Consider the following 26,508-nt stretch of genomic DNA (forward strand, 5'->3'; position numbering starts at 1 on the left):
TGCTTTGGTAGTATAAATAACCATAAAGGTAGAGTTGCTCTAGGTGTGTCAGACCAGATATATGCAGCGCTGGGTGAGTGAGCTCCCAGCTGTGCAGTCTGATGTCATCCTAAGCTCTGAAACACAGCGGTCCCTTGGGTGTCTTTTGTCTGTCCAGTGTCATTCAGTGTCAGATCCAGAGTTGTGGCTATGATCGCAGCTTTCATGCGCGTTACTTTTAAGTCTTCGTGTGTTTGTTTTCCCCAGGGAACAGTGTTCCTTGCTAATTTGTATACCGGGCAACCATGACAATCTTGCTGTATTACATCTATTTCACTAATTCAGACTGGCATGCCATCTGCATATCTGAGGGTCAGTTCAAGTGTCACTTGTAATTCTGCAGCTTTTTAATAAGCCACATAATAGTGGTACACTGATTCTTGTTCCCAGATAACAGCAGCAGTAATCCAAACCCTGTACCAAAAAACCCCATCTCTCACCTGGAAGAAACTTATATATGTTATAGCTGAGGAGCTGCCAATGCATTTCTGAACACTCAGTTTCATTGCTTTGATCTCATGAATTTTGCTTGATAATGCATGCAGTGCTTTGCAAACCCTCTTGTCTTGCTCGCAACGGTTAACAGCGGCCCCTTGTGATCTCAAGAAGAGCTTCTGGCACTCGGGGTTTCCATATAAGCAGCACCGGTTAAACAGGCTCCCGAGCTGCTGCTGAATGGAAGGAAGCATGAACTACCTGCAAGGGCTACAGTTACGCTGGGGGCAGCAGCATTAACCGGAGTGAAGGGCAGAGGAAAGAAAGAAACAAGGTAGAGGGAATGTAAGAAATCCGTCCTGCCACAATTCCAGGACAGCGGCTTCTCCCCTGCGTGCTGAGCTCTTGCTGGGATGTACTCTGGAAAAAAGCCTCAAGTGAAGAGACAGAACTGGACTTTTAGAGGGGAGAAATGTGAGCAGAGTTACTATCTAGTCTCATAAACAGAAGTGACTGGCCAGCAGTGAGTGCTGCTTTGGAGTGCTGGCTGCTCCAGGAGTGTGCATGGTAGATGTTGCGATGAGAACTGAATCCTTGAAAAATTGAGCTAAAACCTGGAACAGTAACAGAGGTTTTAAATTACAGCTAATATTTTGCTGCCCATGACTTTCTCTTTTAAGATTTGGAACTGCAAATTAAGGTATTGATAAAACTATGTGAGAGTGTTCCTGTACCAGTGATTTCTGCTAAGCTTTGTTTCTAGTGGAAGAAATAACGTTTCTTCTGTGTTGTGTTGCCTTAGAAAAGTGTAGAAGGAACTTTGTTGTAAGACATAGCCAACAGTATTGCCATATAGTAACGGAGATGAAAAGCAATTTCAGAAATAGGGCAGTAAAAAACTTCTTCCTAGGCCAGACACCAAACAGAAAACTCTGTTCAGTATAGCTGCATGAAAGTTCCTGCATCTTGCTGAAATGCATACTAAAAAAAAACCCCACCCAAAACACCCTTGGGTCAAGTGAACTTTTTAGTTCATTTTGAAGAGTAAGCACTTAGTTTCTTTTATTTAACAAAACAGTGGAGGAACAAAACTGAAATAATTCACAAAAACCTGGAGAAGGCACTAGTACAGCTCTCCTCTGCACCTTTATTCAGTGCTCCAAACTGCTGAAATAGTTGTCCTTTTTGTGGGAAACCCAGGTAAAAACTGCTTTACATAAAGGAGACTGTTTTTTTTCCATTTTTCGCTTTCAAAGGCAGAGCTGGCTGCTGCATAAATCTGTTTTTCAGGAAATACTCTTCTGGTTATTTTTGGCTAGTAATTTTAACCTAGTATTTTTACCTGGATTTTTGTCCCTGTACCTCAACTATCTGAATGAAAGCAGAAATGTGCAGCTTTTGTCCTCTGATGTTGACTACATTCCTATTGTAACAGTGTCCATGTGGGATCTGCTTTTACACTAGATAAGACTGAGCTGTTTGGATGAACATTTTTGATAATGGTCATGTTGGCAGGTGCTCTTTTGTCTCTCACATGCAGGAACAAAGAAAACATTACAGGATTGTACAGGGAATCTGCAAATGCCCAGACTGGCACTATGTGATTTGATTCAGTTATTTTACAAGCAGTGGACCAGATTGTCCAGTTTGACAATCTCAATTTACCCATTTGCTGCTGCTTCTGCTATTAGTATTTGCATTCTTTCTTAAATGCTGCATCCATGGGAACCTGGTGCTTGGTTCATCATGCTTGGTGTATCGTCTTTGTCAGTGGCCAGTCTCATGGTACTGAGGCAGTTTTGGCTGTGCCCCAGATAACATGGGCCTGTGATCCTTAAAGTGCTTTAGAAGTGTTGAGTCAGTGACACATTTTCTTTGATACCACTTATTCTCATTCATTAATATCCTTTTATTCTGTGATTTTTTTCATGTTAAGACATTGGAAAGCAGTGAAACATTTCAACTTTTCCCCCAATAGACATATGCAATGGGGAAGAAAAGTCTGCTAGTCTTGAATTCTCCAAGGTTCCTGTTACACCTTGATCTTCTACTAGTTTTGTATTTATAGATTCTCTGGCAGAACTTTCTGCTCTTCATGTGTTTAAAAATAAACTTAAATTTTTGATGTGTGCAAATTGTTCCTCAAACATGTCTGGATAATCTCACTCTGCACTGCAGTTGCCAGAGTTTGTTCCTTCTTGTTTTCATCACTTTTGTACAAATTCAACCTCCCGGAGTTCATAGCCTTCCTTGCTTTACTATGTACCATGCCAGTGTCCTTTTTCGTCTTTCAACTCATGTTGAGACAAATGGAACAAACTTGCCAATATGTCATCTTTGTAATATCTGTGCTCTGTGCTAAGAATGGCCTTTTAGATGCCACTTAGCTCTCTTTAAAAAGCTTGCTCACATTTGTGTTTAAATGTGTCTTATTTATGTGTCAGTAAGAAGTTTTGGCTTTTGATTCTCCTACAAAGTTTTAAAATGAAACTTTCTTTTGTTAAAGACTGTCTTCAACAGTATTATTACTCATTGGGTACTGTGCACTGCAAAGGACAAGTTCAAGAGCTGCTACTACTCTTAGGGGCTCATGGGATGGTGTCCTGGTTTCAGCCAGGATAGAGCTGGTTTTCTTCACAGAAGCTAGTGTGAGGCTATGTTTTGGATTTGGGATGAGAAAATGTTGACAAGGTGCTGATGTTTTGAGCTGTTGCTAAGCAGTCAAGGACAGTCCAGCTTCTTGTCCTGGCCTGCCAGCGAGCAGGCTGGGGGTACACAGGGAGCTGGGGGCAGGGGACACAGCCGGGACAGCTGACCCAGGCTGGCCAAAGAGATTTTTCCATACCATACAACGTCGTGCCCAGTACATAAACTGGAGTTGGCTGGGGGGCAGGAATCGCTGCTCAGGGACGGGTTATTGATCACCGGGTGGTGAGCAACTGCTGTATTGGGCATCCCTTGTTCTTGCACATTCCTTTGTCGGTATTATTATTGTTGTTATCATTGTTGTTTCCTTCTCTCTTGCTGTCCTATTAAACTGTTTTTATCTCAACCCATGAGTGTTTTTCCCAATTCTCTCCCCTGTCCCACTGGGGGATGGGGGAGTGAGCAAGCAGCTGTGTGGTGCTTAGTTGCTGGCTGAGGCTAAACCATGTCAGATGGCTTGTGGAGCTGTGGAGGAGTCACTGACAGGGACAAGATTGAAAGATGTTGCATGTCATGAGGGTGTTTATGAAATACCAACACAAATGGGAATCACAGAGTGGATAGGTACCCGACTGATCTTGAGGTAAGGTACTATACAATTAATTTACCTTGTGGTAAATGAATGATATGTTGGAAACATGGAGCTATAAAGATATCAATTGTGAATTACTCTGAAATGCTCTGTTTACCAGAGGATTCCTTCTTGAAATGATTAGGGTCATATTTTGTCAAGATTATCTCTCTTTTTCTTCATGCTTCCTCAGTGCCAGGAACCTCACTCATCTCAGTCACCATGAATCTCATTTTGCCTCTGTTTATACATAAATAGACTTGATTTGGTTCAGTAAAGCAAAAGGCATTTTCTTTCTGAATTAATGGGCAGCAAGGTTAACAGAACTGCCCAAAAGGAGTGTAGCGTGATTCTTCTCGTCATCCAGACTGACAGAGGCAAAGATCGTGTTATGTGGTTGTTGGGTTTTTTTTTTTTGATGTCAAAGGATTAAAGTTTTCTCACCTTTGAGAATCTGTAGATGTTTGGCTATTAATGGATGTTGAGGTGTTAAGTAGGCAAAGCCTACTTAAGCAGTATTGAAATGAGGTGTCTTCAACCTTGTACACTAGTCCCCAGACTGTTCATTATACCCCCCATGCATATAGCATCCTTTTTTACTAACTCTCTATAGAGAGAGAGATAAAACTTGTTTGTTGCACACTTTCCTTAAGACTCTAACTAAGCCTGCTGTGAGAGATCAGCCAAGTTGGACATTCATGTTTTTGTTTTTTTTTTAACTGAAGACCATACGTTTCCATATAGGGTCTTAAATCGGATTGATTTAAACAAGTTTCTAGCAGAGGGGTTAAACAGAATATGAATATGAAGGAATATCTTTTTGCCTTTTCCCAAGGAAATCAACTAGTTGTAGCCAAAAGGAAGCACCCCGCCTAAAAATCAGGGCTACTTAAAATAATGTGCTTCACTCCAGATACAGAGAAACAAACTCTGATTTAAAGTACAGCATAACCAGTACATTTTCCTTGTTTGAGGGGTGACTCAGTAATATCTGAATCCAGGTACAGTCTGAGCTGCATGTCAGCCTCTTAATGTGAGACCTTTTCTTCACTTGTTTTAACAGTAAGTGTGAATACCATTGCCTTCTGGGAATATAAATTCAGCCCTCCCTCCTGCGTGCTTGTGCTGTGGGTTTAAGAGGGGAGGGACTTATGCCGATCTGCAAAGTGGCTGTAGATTGTTTAGCAGGGGGGTGGCAACAGGATTTATTAACTTCAACTAGAACTGAGGTAGTGGAAGGGAAATGACTGCTGTCCCCACAAGACTGAGGAGTCTTAATCTTGAGTCTGCCTCACTTCCTCATAATGTCAAAATACTGATTGTGGGATTTTTAGGGTGGCCAATAGGAAAGTCATGGCATATGACAGTGATGCGTATGGATTCTAGTAGCCCTGTTAAGAGGAAATTCTTTTCCTTCTTGGGAAGACTATGGAGGGCAGCCTGGAAAGGTTTGCTGTCTCCAGAGTAAGATGGGACTTTAACTTGAGGAACACAGCTCTGCATCTAGCTCTCAGAAAAACTTGCACACTGAGCAAGAATTAGCCCACAGTAAATCAGAGGAAGCCTCTAGGCTACAAATTTAAGTGTCTAAAATACTTAAGACGTGGCCTATTAAAAGACTTTGAAACTGTTATTAGGGTATGCTTTCTTGGACTTAGAGCAAAATCTCTCTCTGCCTCAGCTGGTCTCTACTTTCAGTAGCTCTCTTCCTCTGATTTTCAACATTCTTCACACATTGCTTTTCTGCATGCCTGGCTCTGAGCTGATAAGTTTTTTTTGTTGTTGTGGGTTGTGTGTTTCTGTGTGGAGGTGGTTTGGTGTGGTAGTTTTTTTTGTTTTGTCACTCTTATTTTCTTGGGACAAAAGGTGCATCTTTTCTCTTTATCTTTTCCTGTTGCCCAGGTTAGATGGCTTTCTGGCTTCCTCAGCAGGAGCTCTCCAGGTGGGTAATCAGTGAAAGAGGTGGGTTTAAACACTTAAAGTGTCTACTCTAACTCAGGCTAAAGTAAGCTTTGTTCTCCCTCTTTCTAGGTGTTTCTGATCAGCTACTCTGAGTTTTTGGAGGCAAGTACTGTGAAATTTCATTGGGACAGAGCAGTGTTTGGCTTTAAAACAAAAATACATACAATCAAGATCCAATTATCAGACTAACTATATTTTAGCCTTTTTTCTCCTTGAGTTGAGGTCTTTTTCCTCCCAGTGAAACTCAAAGTAGAAGTTCTTGCTACCTATATGGCCATTGTAAAGTATTAATTGTTTAAACAGGTGGCATTTGAACTTTTATGCTATAAATTATAGTCAGTGCTTCAAGTTCTCTAGAAAAATGTATGAAATTAGAAAACAAACTTTTTGATACAGCAGCACAATCTTTCCCTATGTATTTCTTCAAAGCTAAATGCAAGCTCTGAAAGCAATTAATCCTGCTTAGCATGTTTTCCAATTCTTGCCCTGGAGATTAATGATAGTATCATTCATACACATAATTGGGCTTCTTGGTGCTTTTCCTCCCACTGAAAGTTTCTACTCCAAACATAAGAAAATAAGAAATTGAGAAATGATCATCTGCTGTGAAATGTTTAGAAAGGCATATGGCTCAGTTTTGATAAATCTAAATGAAACTGTTTGTCCTTGTTATCATGGTCATAATGTCAGTTCTTCCCAATAACTTTGACTCCTGTGTGACTGCTGCAAATGCCTAACTTTTGTGTGTGGTGTTTTAAATTTGTGTTATAATTGGAATGCTTCTGTGTATCAGATTTAGCAATGGATGGTGGGCATTAGTAATCAATAAGATTTAAATTTCTGAATTTGCTGATAATCAATTTACCTTAAATAAGGGGAAAATAATTATAATAAGCTTCCTCTTAAACTTTTGTCTCTAAGATCAGAGCAAAGAGCTCACTTTCCTGCTTTGCAGCTGTACTGGATATTGTGCTGTGCTTCTCTGATTTTCCTGTACTCTACCTGTAGAAGAATGAGTAATGCTGACAAAATTAACATCTGCTTCAGCGTGCTTGGTTTAATGGGGACTTCATCTTGTCAGTATTTTCACGAAGGCTTCTGTAGGCTTGATTTGCCAATTTTTTAGCATTAAATGGCTGAGATAAGAAAAGAAACTGAGGCAGCCAACTCCTGGCTGTCTGACTTTTGTGTATGTGGAGTGTGTGCAGAGCTCCGCTGTGAAGTGCATATACTCCTTGTGAGGAGGCTTCAGGTACCTTGGTGTGGCAATTAGCAGCTGCTGCTTAGTGTGCAGGGCTGTGATCTGGATGGAGCTTGTGAATACAAAAGCAGGAGTCATCCTAGGTACTTTGGTGAACTGCACCTGTTCAGCACTGGTCTCTCTCTGCAGACAGGTGTTAGTCATGACCTCTGACAGAGCACAAACTAATCCCTGCAACTGTCTTCAAGGGCTTTACAGGTAGATACAAGGTGGAGGTGGTGCACACTACAAGAAGGATGCTGAGGTGCTGGAGCGTGTCCAAAGAAGGGCAACGAAGCTGGTGAGGGGTCTGGAGCACAAGTCTTATGAGGAGTGGCTGAGGGAACTGGGGTTGTTTAGTCTGGAGGAGGCTGAGGGGAGACCTTATCGCTCCCTACAACTACCTGAAAGGGGGTTGTGGCGATGAGGGTGTCGGTCTCTTCTCCCAAGTAACTAGTGATAGGACAAGAGGAAATGGCCTCAAGTTGCGCCAGGGGAGGTTTAGATTGGATATTAGGAAAAATTTCTTCAGTGAGAGGGTGGTCAGGCATTGGAACAGGCTGCCCAGGGAGGTGGTGGAATCACCATCTCTGGAAGTGTTCAAAAAATGTGTGGATGTGGTGCTTCAGGACATGGTTTAGGGGACATGGTGGTGCTGGATTAATGGTTGGACTTGATGATCTTGAAGGTCCTTTCCAACCTAGTGATTCTGTGATTCCTCCTTCTACCTCTACCCCCAAAAAAGGGTGGGTCTTGTGTCTTGCAGTTAGACTGATTTAATACCTTCTTTGGCTTGAGTGGATTCAGATTTGTATCCCCTGGGCAGTGCAGGAACTCCTTGGACTTGGTTGCTTGTGACCATACTTGTTTTGTGGAGGCAATGGGTTGAGCAGTGAACAGCGATAAAATATTCTGAGTAAATATTCTTGGAGGAGGGGCCAAAACCTGGCACTCTCTAGTCATGTTCCTTCTTGTAAGTGTATGCCTCTATCCTGGAGTCCTCAGACCAGATGTGAGTGTTAAATATTTACTGAAAGAAGTTTTATAGAATTGTATGTTGTTTCTACCTCAAACATCATTAATAGGGTAGAATTGCAGTCTGTCCTTTGCTCCAAGGCAAAATGACATTTCATAGACTGCAAATAAAACGTAGATTGGACAGAGCAGCAATGAGTTTGACTCAAATCTGCTCAGTAAAACTTTGAATTCTACTACCTGTAAGTATTTTAAAGTAGGGAAAAAAAAAAAATCACTTTCACAATCTGCTGTACAACAAAGACAGGGAGTTAACTAGAGTCCAGCAAAGGGCCAGCAAGATCATTATGGGACTGGAGCCTCTTTCATATGAGGAAATATTCTAGGTCAGGTTGGACAGACCTCTGAGCAACCTGATGGAGGTGAAGATGTCCCTGCTCGTTGCAGGGAGGTTGGACTAGATGGCCTTTAAAGGTCCCTTCCAACCCAAAGGATTCTATGATTCTATGAGAGGCTGAGAGAACTGAGACTGTTCAGTCTGGAAAAGAGAAGGCTCAGTGGGGAACTTCATTATGTTTATAAACACCTGGTGAGAAGATGTAAAGAAGATAGAGACAGGCTCTATCTGTGGTGCCCTGTGGCAGGACAGGAAGCAATGGGCACAAACTGAAACTACATCTGAACATAAAACTCTTAATGTGAGGACAGATGAACATGGGAATAGGTTGCACAGAGAGGTTTTAGTCTTCATCTTTGCAAATAGTCAAGAGATGCCTTCCAATCTCAACTGTTCTGTGATTCAGAGTATTGCTTTAAGACCTTTTAATATGGCTAGGCCAACTACTCAAAAGCTGAGAGATTAAGTTTGTATTTCTCTTTAGCTACTTTACAATCTGTATAACGAGTTAGGTAAAACACTAACAGCAACGATGAGGATTTGAATGTATGACTTCATTGAAATTCCCTATTTCAAAATATTTGGCTCATAAAATAAATCATCTGGCTGATGCTTTTGAATGTCTGACACAATAGTAGTCCAAAACAGCAATGCTCTGCTGTGTCAGTGTTTTAATTGGGTTAAAAATGTCACCATCTTGGTCTTGTGTATTGTTGTAGCTCTGTGTGGGAAAACAGGTTTAATTGCACTTACCGGACTTGAATTAGGTGATAATAGCCCCTGGTACTTGTACAAAGGGAGCGTTTGTTTAACAGGGTCTTGCTTTACTCACTCACTGCAAAGCTGTTGTGGAGTTGAAACTGCCTGTTATTTCCATAAAGTGACTGCTATGATGCCCTCTTCTGCTGTGAAGTATAACCTAGATGTTGCATGTTGCCTAGCAGCACAGCTCTTGTGAAGAAAAAGGATATTCTGATACTTTCAACATAAGGTTTTCTTAAGCTGACTTGAAGTCTCTTTGCAGAGTAGTGAGACATTGTTCCTTTTCAGCATTATGTTCTGCATTAGCCTTCAGTTCACAGTACTATGAAAAAAGTACTTCAGTGTTGATATTCCTGTCCTTTACACTTCTCAATTCTAAAAACTTGTTTTCAGACCTTTCTGCTGTAAACTAGTAGCTTAAGAAAATGGATTTATAGGGCAGGCTTTAGTCTTTACTGGGAGACCTTATCAACTGAGAAATTATGTAAGTCTGTGCAGTGTCTTCCTGATTTCAGAGGGTTATTCCTACTGAGAAGCAGAAGTTAAGAAATCTTGAGCAGAACTGCCACTATGCTTCACCTTCATAGCTGAAGAGGGACCTTAAGCAGTGATCCTAACTGCTGTAAAGTGCATCATACCATCTACTTGCAGTTCTGCAAGGTTCTTTTAGAGCTGTTAAATAAGAAAACGCTAACACTGGGTCCAATGTTACAAAATGCTCTTTTCATTATCAGGATTAATAGTGCAGCTTACAGCCAGAACATGTTTTCAAACCCATTGACTTCAGCCTTTTTACATACAGTGTGATGATATTACCTGTATCTGGGCAAGCTAACACTGAGGAATGGCTGTGTTGTGGCTCTTGGCTCTGTCCTGTAATGCATCTCTTTTTTTCTGTTATACAGCTGCCAGGCTGGGAGTTTTTCTGTATTTTGCGTAAATAGTGCTCCAAATACAAATGCAGTACCCTGTTCCCCCAGATGGTGGAAGGCCTAGGCTTAGCTCTTGTGCCTGAGAGAATCCACTATTGTACCTTTCCTGGCTACAGAATTTTGAGACAGTAAAAAAAAAAAAAATGGCAGTAGATCTGAAAGGATTGCAGGCTATACTAAAAATTCACTATGTGCTAGGAAATCTGTTCTGAACTTAAAATTGTCCCTCATGCAAAAGGCAGAAGACAATTATAATCTTCCTTTAGCATATACATCAGGGCAAATTTATGCTAGAGAACTTGTTCTTGCCCACTTAGAAAAGCAGCTGGATAATATACAGACAAACTCTATCCTGTCTTGACTTCTTTAAGGTAAACTTCTAGTGTGAACTTAATGCAAGAAACTGCAACTGAAATATAATTGCATAAAAACCCTGATGTATTTATCACAAACTCAGAAATTTCAGCATGCAAGTGCACAATCTAGGGACAACTATTCATGAAAATAACTATTCATGTCATTAAAGCTGTTTCTCTTAAAGAGCTTAGGGTTTTTTTCCTGTGTATATTTTCTGGAGTCCAGAAAAAATACTCAGTAATCTACATAGCTGATATAATATGTTTAAAGAAAAATGCAAACTACTGAGAAGGCTACTGAAGTTTGATACCCATCAATCTTTATTCATACTGGCCCGATTACTTTTTAAAACACCATTAAGTAGACACACACTGCCATCTAGTGAGCACCTCTAACATAGCTGCAGTTTGAGTTCTGAGGAGAGGAAAATGTGTTGCTTGGAGCAAGTAACTTAATACAGTACAAAACATATACAGACTTAAAAATGCTGCACTGAATGCTTTGTCAATTGTATATTATATAATAGAGATACACAGAGCAAAGCTAAAGTATTTTATTAATAATTTATTGTCAGTAAGAAAGACTGGCTAATGGTAATTTTCAGTAAAAACCTTTACAAGACCATTGGATCACAAATATACAGACACTATAAAAACTGTGTCATGGTGGTTTTGGTTCTAAACTGGTATGTAGAAGGTCCCCAACACACTTTCCAAGAAGGGAAAAAATGGTTACAGTTCTAAAATACAGCAACCCATTTAAGACATTTCCATGTAGCTGACCCAGAAAAATAGCAGACCTAACCTATGTACAATAGGAATTGTGTGAATGTTTAGTTTTTTATAATGAAATGTCAAACCTTAGCTTTCAGGGGAATACATACAGTGATGCCCTGATTATAAGTCAGGGTGCTAGTTTTTAATGGCACACTAACACCACTTGTTTCAGTGGAAAACAAATTCACAAAATATCTACAAAATCTAGTTAAAACTATTAAAATCAAAACTGTACATAAAATTTACAAAAAGTAGGAGAAAATTAATTGCATTAGAACTATATAAATATATGCATCATGCTAACATGGAAAAGTGGTATGTGATTTTTTAACATAGAAAGTACAAAAAGGATGGTCAGAAATGGCACAGCCAATGGAAATCTCAGAACTGTCCAATTACAGTAGGTCAGGAAATGGAAATAGGAGGCTGATTTAGTGAAATGAACTGCATGATCCAATGCTGCCATGCCAGTTTAGCTCACTGAAACAAAAGCATTCACTGTGGCTAGGAAAAAGAAAAAAAAGAAAAAAGCTCTTCAAAGTTGTTCTAGAGTTGATAAAGTTTGTTAGAGTCCAGGCACTTTTGTTGAGCGTGTCAGACTTCTGTATGTTGCTGGGAATCAAGTGGGGGAATTTTCACATCTTCAAAGTGACCATCATCTCCACTCTCATAGTCACTCATCATGACTTCAGACTCCATTTCACAGCATGCTGACACATCAGAGCATGAAGCTGTGGAAGCATACACAGACATGGACATGTTGTCTACAGTGGGTGCTTCAAAGTCTCTATTGTACCCTAATGTGTAAGGAGCATAAGGTTCTCTGTAACTGTTGTTGACACCACTGGCTGTGGTCTGTGGTTCTGACATGTCTGCAGGATAGTGATGGGGAAGGTACTGATTAAGATTAAATCTCTGCCTGCTTCTTGTAGAAGAACCCAAACTACCTATGGCTGGCATGTCTCTGGGTGGCTGTATTGACTCAAACTGGTCACTGTATTCAGGTGGTAATGGTGGAAGCTCATCAGGTGCAGGGAAGTCATCAGGTGGAGGTGGAAAATCACTTTCTATGTCATAACCGCCAGGGTAATAGTCTGTATCAATGGCGTTTGGATCTGTGTAGAGGGGAGCTGATTCCTCAACCACTTCGTAATTTGGATACTCTTGGATACCTGGCAACTGAACACTTGGCATCCAGTCTGATGTATCCCAGTGATAACCTGAAAAGTTAATTTAAAAAAAAAAAGTAGTATTAGTATCTTGTCTTCAAGTCAGTCTGAACTGCAAAGTCAACACGTGTATTAAGACAATGCAATCACTGTGATTAGGACACTACTTGTTAATTAGAGAGCAGTTTGCCCTGGTTCCACAAGACATTCAACACAACACAACTTTACATTATGCCATGCATTAGATATTGTGTCATTCACACTTGAACTTTTACATTTTCTCAGGCATCTCACCCAACATGGGAAGAGCTGTAGGTCACCTATGGAACATGCTGTCATAATATATAATGGTATAAAATTGTTCACTGGATAGCAAAGAACCAACAGCCTCCCTGGTGCAGCTAAATTCTTAATTATTTGAGTAATTACATTTAGGGTGATAACAGCTGCCCACTTTTTCTTAAGCTTATATAAACCATGCTTTTCTGACATAAAAGAAGTAATTTCTAATTGGTAAGGGGTAAAGTTACTTTAAATGGTCTGGATACTTTAACTGAATTGTGAAGTTAATTTCACAAAAATGCTGTTAGCTCTACAGAAGCTGCCACACCTCTGATAAAAATCTTTGACTATTAGTAAAGACATTCCACATTCAAATACAAGAACAAAACAGGAAAAATCAAGATTAATCATGCATAAATGACTAAACTTGATCCTCTCTTGCAAACTCCCCTTGAATAAGTTTGTATTCATCTTCTGGAAACTAGATGTAAGCCTAATCTCATTAAAAATTCTTTTTTTCATCTGAACACCAAAAAGGGAAACAATACAGAATTGTAATAAGGTACAAATCTAGTAAAGAATAATCACTGCAGACAAATGCACAGCAAGCAACTGACAGTAAGTCTGTGTTAAAACCAAGTATTAACAGAAGTATTTTGGTGAACATCAATGAACTGCATGCAGAAGTCACCTCTTGAATTGCTGAGGTCAGGAACAGCAAAAGATTCTTTAGGTGGCAGAATGAGAAGAAAAAGGAGAAAACATCTGTAGTTAGGAATCAAATAGTGGAACCAATGTGCAGACAAACAATGACTGTCACTATGATCATGCTGCTTTTGTCCAGTTTACTTAGCAGTACTAAAGTTGGCATTTTTTTATCTCCTGGGTTCCTTCTTTGTTAGGCTTGAACTGCAGCATAGCTACTGAATTAATGTACAGCCCACCTGGGGCACAGCTGTGTAGTGGCAAAATCTGCCGTTTGCCAAAATCCTCATATCAGTAGATTTAGGACTTCTGCTAAAACGGGTAACAAAACTTGGTCTGATTTTTTTCTCCCCATGTATCCCCCCTTGTTTTCTGACACAGGGCTGCATTTATTAGCACTTACACTTTCAAGTATCTCATGCAAAGATGGGAACTCTCCCTTCGGTATCTAGCTTCCATGCACTGGGAGACCTGCCTCCCTTTGTAACAGCAATCCCAACAACTCGCACTCAGCAGAGAACTGTCCCATGTTAGCTGACAAATTTTAAACCTTCCTCCCTATAGGAATCTATAGTCCCTGTTCAGGTGTGTAAGGACAGGCAATGCCTATCCTAATACTGGAATCTTCTCCTAATAATTGATGCTGTTATCTGTTGTTGAAAGACTAAGAGGGACAGAGCTTGACTTGGAGGAGAGGGAGTGTCCTTTTTTTGAGCTTGACTAGTCCAGACAAGAAAAACACTGTCCACACTAAAAGAAGTATCAGTCTGAGATCTGAGACTCTTAAAAATCTCTGGCCTCAGCTCCAGGAGAAGGTTCTGACCACTAGTCTACTTAGAAAATGACATTCTCCATTTTTTTCTAGGGAAACTGGGTGCAAAACTAAAGCCAGCAAGCAGACTGTGTGTGGCCTTATGATTTAGAGCACTTTTACCAAGAATGGGTAATTTACCTCCTCTTCTGAGGCAAAGACCCTTTTACATAAAATACAGAAACACAAACTAGAACCTGATGTGCCATCTTTCTAGGTGACAATCTGCAAGACTGGAGCTATATTTCCTCTTTCACTCAGCATTGTTGATTTACATGTTGCTACCACCTTTCCTGAGGAGCAGTGCAGAGAACGCAGGCCTATAACTGTCCTAGGATGAGCCTAGCTACATACAGTTGATGCTTCCAGAATACCTGTTGGACAGAACCACTTGGGGAGACTAAAGGAAAAGACCATCTGTCCCAAACTTGACCTTGCTGAAGACTTCAGCAAGGATCTCTACTGCTCAGACTGGCATCCTCCTGAGCATGCTCAAAAGCAGAACTCTTTACCCGAGATGCTTTGAAAGGAGGAATGCTTATTAACAGTAGAAAATCTGAATAAGTTATTAAATATTTTGCCTCTTGTCTTATAATTCTCCCTTTCATAAGTACCCCACAGTTTTTTAGCACTGAGGACTCTGGCCTATAGGTACACATTCATGAAATACTCTCATGTAATTAGAAATCTTTGCACTTGTCTACTTTTTTGTGTGTGCATACATTAGACCGGATGTACTTCAAATAACAAACCCAACACAATCTTTAGCTACTATAATTAAGTTTATGTTTTTAGAATGGCTTCATTTTAAGTAGGACTTAATAAAAAAGTAGGGTTTCCTACTCTGTATTAAGAAATAGGAAACATACACTGTGGATGTTATTTCCAAAATAATCTCTGCAGACTAATGGCCATGGAGTGAATTATTTGCATATTACCAGAACTTTAAGAATTTTAAAGTCAATTAAGAAAACAGCATTTGTGTAGACTCACTGGCTCCTTTCTACTACTGTTATTTTGTAAAGAGTTTGTGGTTTCCAGAGTGGTCATTTCTTAAATGTTAGCAGAAAGGAAATAAAATTCCATTAATTGTCTGCTTTGCCTCTTTCTAACTTCCAAATAATGTACACACAAACATACCTTTTAGATACTGATGTAAGGCTGGGTAGTAACTACTTAAACTGATGAGGATGCATACACCTGTATACCTCAACTGCATACTAGAGATCAGTTTTTTCTGCTGGCGTGACTGATCTGACAACCAGGGAAGGGAGTACTGGTGTCAGACTACTCCCATTCTGCTCAGCTGGACAAGGTGCCAACAGATGTGGGTGGGAAAAGAAAAGGAAGTGAGGGCTGCTGCTTTTTCATCTACAGTAGTGTATGTAACCGCCTTTGATGCGGGATGCTCTGCTGGGAGCTTTAGTGCAAATATTTTCAGAAGAGAGTATGCACCAAGATCTTTTTATGCCAATACTTTTTTTTCCAAGAAATCACACTTTGAAACCTGTCCACAGGGTAGCTACAGCATACACATGAAAATATACAATATAAATATATCCTTTACTAAAACTTATCATCAAGTCTAAGTAAATAATATTTTATAACTCCCATCTGCTAGGACTACATTACTAGAAGACAAACGTGCATTATTCTGCCAAAGCAGTAAATAAATATGAAAACATGTATATACCTTCTTTTTCCACCGAGTCAACAACAGCATTGACAAGGTGTATTACAGTCACTACGGAAGCTTGTAAAAGGTATAAAAGGAGCAAATTAAAACAAACCTATAGTTAGTATCACTTTAAGCAGCATACAAATATACAAAAAAACCACTGTAGAATTGCAGTTCATTACTATCTTACAGAGCAACATTATTGGTGTAGATATAAATTTACTCTCAATCTAGAAAGCAGTTGCATCTAATACATAAAATACATCTCTAAACATGAATTTTATTCTTGATAAACATGGAAAAGTACTTGTAACTACTGAAGCAAATTCTACATGAGCACATAGCTGCTTTAGTTTTGTCAGAATTTCTGAAATGTTGCCTAAACATACAATTTGCATAATATTTCATCTAGATAGCAATAAACTAGGCATTTCTAAAGGCTTGTGTTGGATGAATTAAGACTATTGCATTAAGCTTCCCTTTTTGGACTGCAAACTACATTTTTTCCCCCTCAATGGAAGACCAGGGGAAGAAATTTTCACTAAAATGCTAGAATACAAAAAATATCTAGTGCAAACTTCTGCTGCTGGCCTACTTAAGTTGCGTGTGAATAATGGTATCACAGTAGGAGTACCATATTCAGGTTGTGACATTCTTATTTAAAAACAACCAAAATGAATGTATTTTTTATGTCTTCCCTTTGCCAAGATACTTTTGGAAGGGAGAAGGATTTACTCTTAAAGGGTAGGATGGGGTAAGCACATGCAATTTGTTTGCATGGCTCAGGGATTAAATTTCAAAGTAATAAATTCAAAGTCTACCAAAAAGGAAGGAAGGAACAATATCTATGATGCTACAGCTATTTCTCTTAAAATGATGTATTAATGAGTAATCAATACATGACAAGAAATGTGAGTAAGTATATGAAATATATGGGATGGAGAGGAAGGGAGAACAACATATACTGCACAACACTTAATACCACAGGAAGAAAATTGATATCAGGTCTACTGATAAAGTGATGAGTACTGCAAGCATACCATTTTACTTTCACCAATCATTAACACAGATGTTTCTTTTCATGCTGTTAAGAACAAATCACTCAACTTCGTTGAGAAGCAGAATGTTCTTTACTCCTAAGCTAAAGGAATTTAAAATTCTTTTTACCATACAGAGACAAAAGCAGAAATTGGAATAAAGAGTCAAAATACCTTAACTTAGTGAATTAAGTTGTAAGACAACTGTGGCTTTGTCCAATTAGTCTGAATTAGTTTCTGAATACATAGATGCATTCATATCAACTGTAAAAGCATCTGTCATCACAATGGAAAAGTAAAAGACTTCCAATTAATAATAATAATAAACCCCACAATACAGATGTTGATTATGTTTTGAAGGACTGGAGTTGTGATAAAAATATTTGTATTTTTGTATTGGCTTTTTTCAATGTTTGAAAATTTTTAATGTATTTATTTTAATCATGGTGAAAGCCAAATATACTGTTCTACTATAACAAAATTTCTTTTTGTGCAGCTTCCTTCATTACTAAAGTAATCAAACTTACAAGCAGTCCCTTAAACTCTGCTCTCACTCAGAACTGATCTGATCCATATGGGAGCTGAGGTCGCAGCAAGAAAAAGAGAAGGAAACAAATGAAACTGTAACACCAGAAAGCTTTTTACTGAGAGCTGAACGTCAAGTGAATGTTGTATTTGTGCCGAGGCCATTTTTTAAATTTACTGTATCCTTGTATAAGGTGATAACTAACAATTACCTAGAAAAGTTTCTCACTCTCTTAACACCTTTTAAACACAAGGCTCTGAACACCTTGTGCTGCATTTTCGCTGTTAATATTCTAACAGAATGATTATATATAATTTTAAGGTAATTAACACAAGGTGTAAGATAGGCAAAATACTTTAAAAAATCAACATATCTGGGTATTAGCATAAGTAAATACAGATATATATTAAATAAGCTATTATTTAATATATATTTGATATATGTAAGTACTGTTGATACTAAGAGATACAGATGCAAAGACAGAACAAATGAATGTAAGCAGCAATACAGAATGATTGTATTTTACATACCATTGTCATCACATGATTCAGACTGGAAGGAGCTGAGAGACTGGACTTCAGACATGCTTTCTCTAGCACTATAAGGATGGGAGTTCTTTTCATCCAGAGGCTTTTTTGAAAGGCAGGGGTCAAGATCTACTACTTTAGCTGAAAGAAAAAGTTTCAAGTGAGACTATTGACTCTTTAATCTAGAATCTGCTAATAAAGTTTAAGGCTGAGATGCACACATTTTTACAAAACTTAATAAAGCATGAAGCCCGATCAGACTCAAAACCCAGTGAAGTCATAAAGCCTTTTGTACCCTAACAGGCATAGACAGAGACCTTGCACTCATATTGAAATGGCACCGCTACACAGCTGTAACAGAAAAGTAATAAAATAAGAACATTTCTTACTGTCATAGTCAAAATCCCAGCTGGGTTTCTGTATTGAATCGCTGTCTGAAGGAGAGTTAGAGGGAGGTGGAGGTGGCAAATTTGGTGCTACACTACAAACAGCTACAGCTTTCCGGTGACCGTGTACAGAATCTGGGTTAAAAGTACTAAACTCGGGGTGCTCGGGGATAGCAGACCCCTCAAAAGAATTCCTGTCAAGATTGTTCCTGGAGTCACTCGGAATGCTTGGAGTGTACGAAATGGGACGAACAGGAACCTGTGGTGGGATGTCAGAATAGATGTTCTTATTCAATTTTGCATCAAAATAAGGTCTTTGCAAGAAAGCTGTTGTAGCTCCCAGTTGCTTGTCTTCAGGTTCTGGCTGGTGCTTCTTCTTTCTACTAATCACTTTGCGGCAAACAACAAAAATCACAACTAACAAGAATGTTCCTGCGATGAAAACAATAATCCCAATCACTTCAGCTAAACTAATGTTCCAAGATGTTGAAACGTATTTGTTAAGAACAATGTCTGTGCAGTGTTTTCCTCCAAATCCACGGCTACAGTTGCAGTGATATGAACCATAAGTATTCTCACAAAGGGCACCATTAAGACACGGGTTTTCTATGCATTCATCAATATCAGTGAGGCACCTACCAGAAAGGGAGCAGAGAAATGATGGTTAGTTTACACCAGAAGTCTTTGTTGTAGTCTCCTTGTTCTCAACAATTCTAGATATACAGTACTGTACACTACCAGGCAATTTGCTATTTTAGCAACATTTCAGATTTCAACTAATTTGAACTGTTAATTGTTAAGTAACAGTTAAAAACTCAATATATGTGGAACACTACCTACCTTTCTCCACGAAAGCCTGCTTCACACTCACAAACAGGGCCATCCAAACTGTCAATACACTTGCCACTGTTTTTACAAGGATTGTCTTTGCAATATGGACCCAACTGGCACCTGCAAAAGCAAACAAAAAAAAGGGGTGGGGGGGAAAGCATGAATGAACCATTACCTTACTGCAAGTGAGTATATAGTGTGGGATTCAGGGCTGTAACATAGGGGCTGGCATTAGCTTCAACTACCTCCAGAGGGTTTCAAAGAGCTTTAAGTAGGAAACAGATAAAAAAGGAAACGGAAAAAGTGTTACATTTATAGCTTATTCCCTAAGGGGTTAATTGGTACAATAAACCATACAAACATACCTTTGGCCTGTGTATTGTCCTCGGCACTGGCAGATAAAATCATCACTGACTGGGATGCAAGTACCACCATACAGGCAGGGGTTGGAAGCACAGGGGTTGACACTTACATCACAGTGAGTTCCCATAAACAAAGGTGCACACTTGCAGTAGTAACCTGAAATCAAATACAGTCTTTTTGAAAGACATGTGGCTTTACTGCATTTTAGACAAAATCCTGCTCAGCTACAGATTTAAGATAAAATCCTCCCTGCCCACCTACCTGTTCAAAGAGAGAGAGGATGGGAAGAAATAGAAATATTTGTGTTAAAAGATGAATGAAAGTCTAACAGTAAGGTTCTTCTTGAATATGACTGAAGGGTAACTTCCATTTCTCTCACAAAACTCAAGCTTGACACAATTTCAGAATTTTTAGAGGAAACTCTAAGGTAGGCAGGTAAGAAGACAGACCTCAGGTCTTGACACAGAATATTAATCAGACACTTTGTCTGATGGACTTTGTCTATTTCATATCTCTAGGAGTTGAATCTAGAACACATGCAGACACAGCCCTCCTACCTGCTCAACAACCTCAACTACACAGCCTTCTACAACTCTCTGGAAAAGCACGAATTATTCACAAAGTTATTTTGCCATTCAAGGCAGGGAAGTGGAAAAGCAGTTTTGAACACTAACAGCAGAAGAATACAGCACAGCTTACCTCCATTTGACAGTGCATTGCAGATGCCTCCATTCTGACATGGGCTGCTTGAACAACCTTCTGTGGTAGTCAGTAAGCATCCAGGAGTCACATCTACAGATTCTTCCATGTGTGCATAATTTCGTGGCTTACTGTTTAGGGGAAGCTCTTGTCCATTAAGTACAATAGAATCCATACAGCCTCTGAAACCATTGCTAACCTGAGGACTTCTACCATGTCTTGTACCTTGCTGCCGAATATGACCACCAAAAAACACGTGATTATCTAGGTTTAGTGTCCTAAGTGTACCAGGAGCAGTACCAGACGCAGTATGCACCCTATCCAGAACCAGTCTTGCATAATTTCCGTCCACTTCAAGAGATACTGAATGCCACTGGCCATCATTAATCTGAATGCTCTGAACGGAGACAATCCCAGGTCCACTGCCACAATCAAATTTATATTGCAGCCTTCCATGGTGAATCTAAAGAGGAAAGCCACAACATCAACAAAAGGTCTGCACGCTTTAAGGGTATAAAATATTGATGCCTATAAGAGTTTATGTTTGCTGGAGCGACAGGATGATGGTGATGTTCATAAAAGGCAGTTTAACAACATTGTATTCCAACAGTTGCAGTGATTGTGATACATTTTATATGGTTCTTTTAATTAAAATGCATGCTTTGTACATTTTCTTCTCTAGTAAAGAGGTCACAGATCATCCTCAAAAGATTACAATACTTCAAGATCTTTCATCTTGTGCCTTAAGTGACTTTTTCTGTATGGACTTAATGAGTATTATAAGCAAATAAATTTAAAGTTACTTAAAATAGATAATTCCAGTTTTTAAAAATTTTGGTTTATTTTTAAAACATTAAAGAAAATGAATTCCTTTTACACATTAAAAAAATTCTGTACAAGTTTGTCACCTGAATGTATAGCACACTCTACCTTGAAGGCAATTCTCAATTATAACAACTCTACAGAGATGTTATGATTCAATCTTTTAATTTGGCACAAAAAATAGTAAGAAGACGGTAAGAAGAAAAGAGGAGATATGCACTAGGAGATTTTAATATACCTCTAAGATGCTGTAGTCTGTTCCTCGAGCATACATAACAACTGCATGAGCAGAGTAGGTTCTAAGTCTCATTGTCAGCTTCATTTCCTCTTTGTTCTCATTTTCCATGAGACGGTATTTCACATAGCTGCTCCCAGTAAATGTCACAGCAGAGCCAGCTGATGCTTAGGAATACAGAAAAGCATAAAATGTATTAACACAGGATTGGAATCAAATTTGTGTTTGGGAAGTAACACAGTTTTATGCAGAGATTTTGAGTTAATTTCTTACCAGGACACTGTCCAGCTTGGCTGTCTTGGCAAACACAGGTGTATTTTCCTTCCTTTGGATCTCCTAAACACTCGGTACCTTCGGGGCATGGGTTTCCTTCACACACACTGTTCACCAGGGGGCATTTCCCTTCTGTAAAATGAAATACATTATTTCTCTTCTATTGGTGCTAATGGTATTTTGTGAAAAGGGACACTTAAGTACAGTAGCTGAAGGCAACCCAAATGATATTCCTATCAGACAAGGCAGTGAAGTAACAGTTATGGGACATGACTGGCACAAATACAGACTATACAACTGGTATACATAGTGTCTGATGGTCATAGTTATCTTGATTACTCAAACAATTCAATTGGTAAAATTTGGAAACTTGTGTGGTGGTTTAAGGTTTACCATTACTATCATGTACCATGGACAGAGTGGGCTGTGGACAGCAGGAGAATAATGTGTCTGTACTTGAGATAGAAAAGAAACAGGCTTTAAATATTTACTTAAGATGTGTAAGTTCACCCAGCAACATTAAGTTGTCATTTTAAAAAGCAATGTTGTTTTCCTCAGAGCTAAAGACAAATTAATCTTCTGTTATAAATCTGTATACTTGTATGTATCTTAATGAATATTCATTTCCCAGTTCACCCTGCCATTCCCAGCCAAGTCTGGAAATTGTGTGGGCTGTTCCTCTGAACAGAAACCAGGAAGTACTCAGGTGCTTTGCAAGAACTAAACTTCATGCATACAAGACTGAAAATGGCAGGCAATTTACAACAGGCAACAAAAAAAGGAATTTGTTTCATAAAATGGAAAATGAAGGTGTAACTATACCAAAAAAAAAAAAAAAAATCCCTTCCCATAAGCTTATATTATGTAAACTCTTAAATTAAATGAGGTAACAAGACACGAAAGAATTACTCCTACTCTGAACACAATTAAGCAAATGTTGCAGTGAGAGTTACAGGGCATTCTTAATCTTGTCCTGTAATATAAATTTTCCCCTGTAGATTACGACTGTTCAAAACCAGAACAATCTTTTCAAGGATACTGTTTTCCTTATTGCTCTTCTTACCTTTACAAAGACAAACTGCTGTTCTGTGATGACGGGGAGTGACAAAACTCAACCTGGCTGTGCTGTGGGTTGACATGATGTTCTCATCCACTGTTACTTTTTCTTCACAAAATTTCAAAGGACAGTCTAGGCCTGCACAAAGCTTATGGAAAACATCAATTATCCGGACACCTAAAATTTCCTCTAGGTCAGGCACAGAAGAGTTTATCTTGTGGAGCAAAATTCTCATGGGGTGCTGAGAGTTACCAGACTTTTCAATATTCAGGAGGACGTCAAGATTTGAAGGAGGATCAGAAGGCTGCAAACTAACAATGTGGATGTCATTTCTCCTCACACCCAAGATGTTTCTTAAAGCTCTCTGGAAATTGCGCCAGTAATCACCAATGAATTCTTCAGGGGCAAGGTTTGCAAAGCGTATTGCAATGCTGTGATTTAGTAAATCTTGTGTGATTTGTCTGATGTGTACAGTAATATCAGCTGCAGTTGTAAATTTTCCATCTGTAACAGTGACATTTAGGAGGTACTGTCCTACATCTAACCTTTTATGTGCTATTATTTTGCCACCAGTACTGGAAACTGAGAACAAGGATTCCATTTTGGGGTCCAGACTGTATGTCAAAGTATCGTAAACATCTTGATCGGTTGCATGAATTTTTCCAATAACACCACCTGAATATTCTTCCCCGAAGGCTGTGATAAAGATTTCTAGAGGCAGAATTGCTGGAGAATAAATGCTTTCCTCAATAACTCTAATATCAATGTAAGTCAAAGATGACAACGGTGGTTTTCCATTATCTGCCACCTAAAGGAAGATGAGGATAGAGTTAGATTGTTGCTTTATCTCAAATTCTACTGCAGATATTTGTACTGTATACTGTAGACTTGTATTTTTCTACCAAAAAAAAAAGTCCCTACAGGAAAATGCTTTATGAAAATTTCATAGCACACCTCCTGACATAAAAGTTATTATTGAAAATTTAAAAAGCTTATACAAGCAGGCACACACAAGCAGGTTTTCACTTCTTCCAAGAGTAAAAGGCTACGGTGCTCTTAATACCTGGAAATGCCAGGAAGCTACTAACACTTCTAGCAAACACAGAGGAAATGCACAGTAGCTGATTTCAGACAGCAGATGGTGCTTTGAAGCTTTTTTATTTCAAACATGGAAACACATGACGAACTTGAAATGAGTCTTGCACTAGAAATTAACAGCATGCTTCACCACAGTTATTAGGAGCTGGTCTTGACAATCTAAATGCAGTATGCCAAACAGTACTTCAAAAAGAAAAGAATACAATGTCAAAAGTTACAATTAATTATGTTGTCTTTTATGATTTGTGATCATGGAGAGGAAAAAAATGCACTCATAGTGCTATTTGCTTCAGACAATTAAAGTAATTATCTTTAACAGAATCTGCCTAATTAAATTTTAAAGCTTTTTTAAACATCATGTCCCTTGTCCTCCTCCCCTTTTGAGAAAGGCATACGTTGTCATTGTATGAAGAGGGGACAAAAAAAAAAGTAGAAAAGTGAGAAAAGAGCATTCCCTTGGGTTTACTTTTTATTTCTCAGTTCTTGTTTCCCATCTACTTTTTTCACAGAGCTCTCTCCCAGTTACTGAAAGTGAGACTAAAGGAATGGGCAAAGAGGAATTGGAGAGGTGTGAAGGGACAGAAGGGATGGATAGACAGCACTCAGAAGGTAAAAGATATACCTGCATTGTTCAAAAGAGTTTACAGTAGTTTTATAATGACTACAGGTAGTTGGTACACTTTGAAGATCTATGCAGAGAAGCTGCTTTTGATTTTTCATAGAAATTTAAGCAAAAGAGGAAAAACTCCAGGCACAAGATTATCTGTAGATGTGAACATAATTGCAACATTTTTAAAATGTAATGCATGTCTCATAGAACTACATGTCTTCATCTGTTAACTCCAAAAGACAGGCATGGCTAGAAACTTGCCCTGTAGTTACCCAAACATAAGTAATGAGAGAGAGAGAGAGAGAGGGAGTGAGCGTAAGTTGGCGAAGTTTTGTTTTGCCTAGGTTTCTGCCTGGAAACAAGACAAGGCAGGCAGTTTAGCTACAGGAGAAATGCCAAAGGGAAACAAGAAAGGGATTAAAACAAACAGGCAGGCAAAATTCTAACAAATGGACAGCAAGTAGGAAAGAAGAGCCCCAGGAGAAATGATTTTTCAATAGTGCAGATATTTAAAAATCTGCTGTGGTTTTAAATTATAGACTTCAGAGTGTGGCACGAAGGACTGTATGACTCATAGCTGAAGATTTCACACACTAATGCTGTGAGACATTTGTTAATGGATAATCTATTTCCTTTGGAGAGAGGGAAAGCAAATGTGAGTGGCATGCAGACGTAGGTGGATGTTGGGGAAAAAAAATCCTTATTTCTATTAAAACCACAGAAGTAAAAGAAAAGCTCATGTTAAGTTTGTTGTTGTTGTTGTTTGTTCTTTTTCCAATTAAAGTATGCCTGTAACATAAGCCCTCTGCCTCAGCAATCCATCCAGAGAGCAAATAAAGTGAAAGCTGTCAATACCGAAAAGCACACCAGTGAAGGTCAGTTAAAAAATTTAAAAAAGCATCAAGAGATTGTACACAGCCATTAACTTGTGAGCTGCAAGATTAAAGTGCATAGATTAAAGACAGTGTAAACCTGAGAAGATGCCTTCCTACAGCCTTTGAAAAATCTTTCTTTTAAATGAAAAGTCATGTATCTATTTTTGTGTGTACCATTGGAACTGAAGTCTTGTGATATGGAAATGCTAGTTTTAAGTTTTAGTCTTAGATGCCTTCATACTCATGTACAGTGACTCACTAAGGAGAAGATAATAGCATATTATAGCACTGTATCTATTTAAAAAAAAAGCTATCATAGTATAAGATGACAAATGGCAATTAAAAGACAGTGACATATTTCCAGAATCCAGGCAAGGAACTTGTAAATCAAGGGATTAGACAGGTCCAAAATATTGAGATTGGGTACTACTACTACTACTATATTAGTATAGCCTGCTTTAATGATTTACAATTTCTGAGAAGCCTTTGTTCTAAATGAGTACATTTGTTTTAAGACACTTGTTTAGCTATTGGATGCCATTAAAATAGCCCTTATTCATTCCCTAGAAAAAAAGGCACTTTTCAAGTGCTGTGCTAAATAGAAGATAGCTGAAGTACTGACAGGCTGTTTACAAGCATCCTACAGCCTAGGAAGTGGCTTGGAAATGAAAGAATTGCGTTACTCCACCCAGAGGAAGGTGTTAGATAGGCACCTCATGCTTAAGAAAAGTCAGGCACATTAGGAAGGGCTAAAGGTACAGCTAAATCGTGAAATGTGACAAAGACACTAACAGTCTATGCAGAACAGACATAATTGCCTGTGCATGCATTCATAAGAATATATTTTAGAAGCAAAATAAGTAGAAATTAGTTACTCCTTAGAGAAAATACAAAATATAACATAAGAATCTTGTATTACACTGATTGCAAATACAGGAAAAACACTGCTGCTTCTTCTTCCCTAAACAAAAAGATGACTTTGGGGAATTGGTATAGAACTTGGAAAGACTATTAGGCAAGTGTGACAAAGCCCAGCTCAACTGCTGTTTTGGACTCATGTACCTGAGGAAGGCCAGAGCCATCACTTAGGTACCTTGAAGGCTAATCTGTCCCACCATTAATTGGCAGATCACTATTGAGAAAAAAATGGCTAACAGAGGAATGATATACCTCCCTGCCCCCTTTTTAATCTCAATTCTTAAACCCTAAAGTAAACTACACTGAAGTGGAACCTTTATCTATGCTGGTTCTTATACTGATGGCTCCTGATAACGTATTTTAGTGACTCAACCAGCAAATGACAGTACCTATGTGAACTTTTTTTTCCTTCCCCAAAGAAAAGAGATAGAATTTGTGTAAATACATCATGATT

General features: G+C 38.8%; 1 protein-coding gene across 1 annotated transcript in view; it reads right to left on the reverse strand.

Moving 5' to 3' along the window:
* Positions 1-11,077: 11,077 nt before the first annotated feature.
* Positions 11,078-26,508, reverse strand: part of FAT1 (FAT atypical cadherin 1) — a gene marked incomplete at its 5' end in the record, with an annotated part of 102,434 nt that continues 87,003 nt past the window's right edge. Inside the window, 9 exons of the mRNA XM_081999421.1 lie at positions 11,078-12,372; positions 17,891-18,028; positions 18,277-18,908; positions 19,114-19,224; positions 19,470-19,623; positions 20,167-20,629; positions 21,227-21,384; positions 21,497-21,628; positions 22,560-23,361. Of these exons, the coding sequence (XP_081855547.1) occupies positions 11,747-12,372; positions 17,891-18,028; positions 18,277-18,908; positions 19,114-19,224; positions 19,470-19,623; positions 20,167-20,629; positions 21,227-21,384; positions 21,497-21,628; positions 22,560-23,361 (3,216 nt within the window). The 3' untranslated portion in view covers positions 11,078-11,746. The remainder of the gene's footprint in view (positions 12,373-17,890; positions 18,029-18,276; positions 18,909-19,113; positions 19,225-19,469; positions 19,624-20,166; positions 20,630-21,226; positions 21,385-21,496; positions 21,629-22,559; positions 23,362-26,508) is intronic.

The sequence above is a fragment of the Phaethon aethereus genome (genome assembly GCF_964289735.1).
Source record: "Phaethon aethereus genome assembly, chromosome: 4".
Classification (NCBI taxonomy): domain Eukaryota; kingdom Metazoa; phylum Chordata; class Aves; order Phaethontiformes; family Phaethontidae; genus Phaethon; species Phaethon aethereus.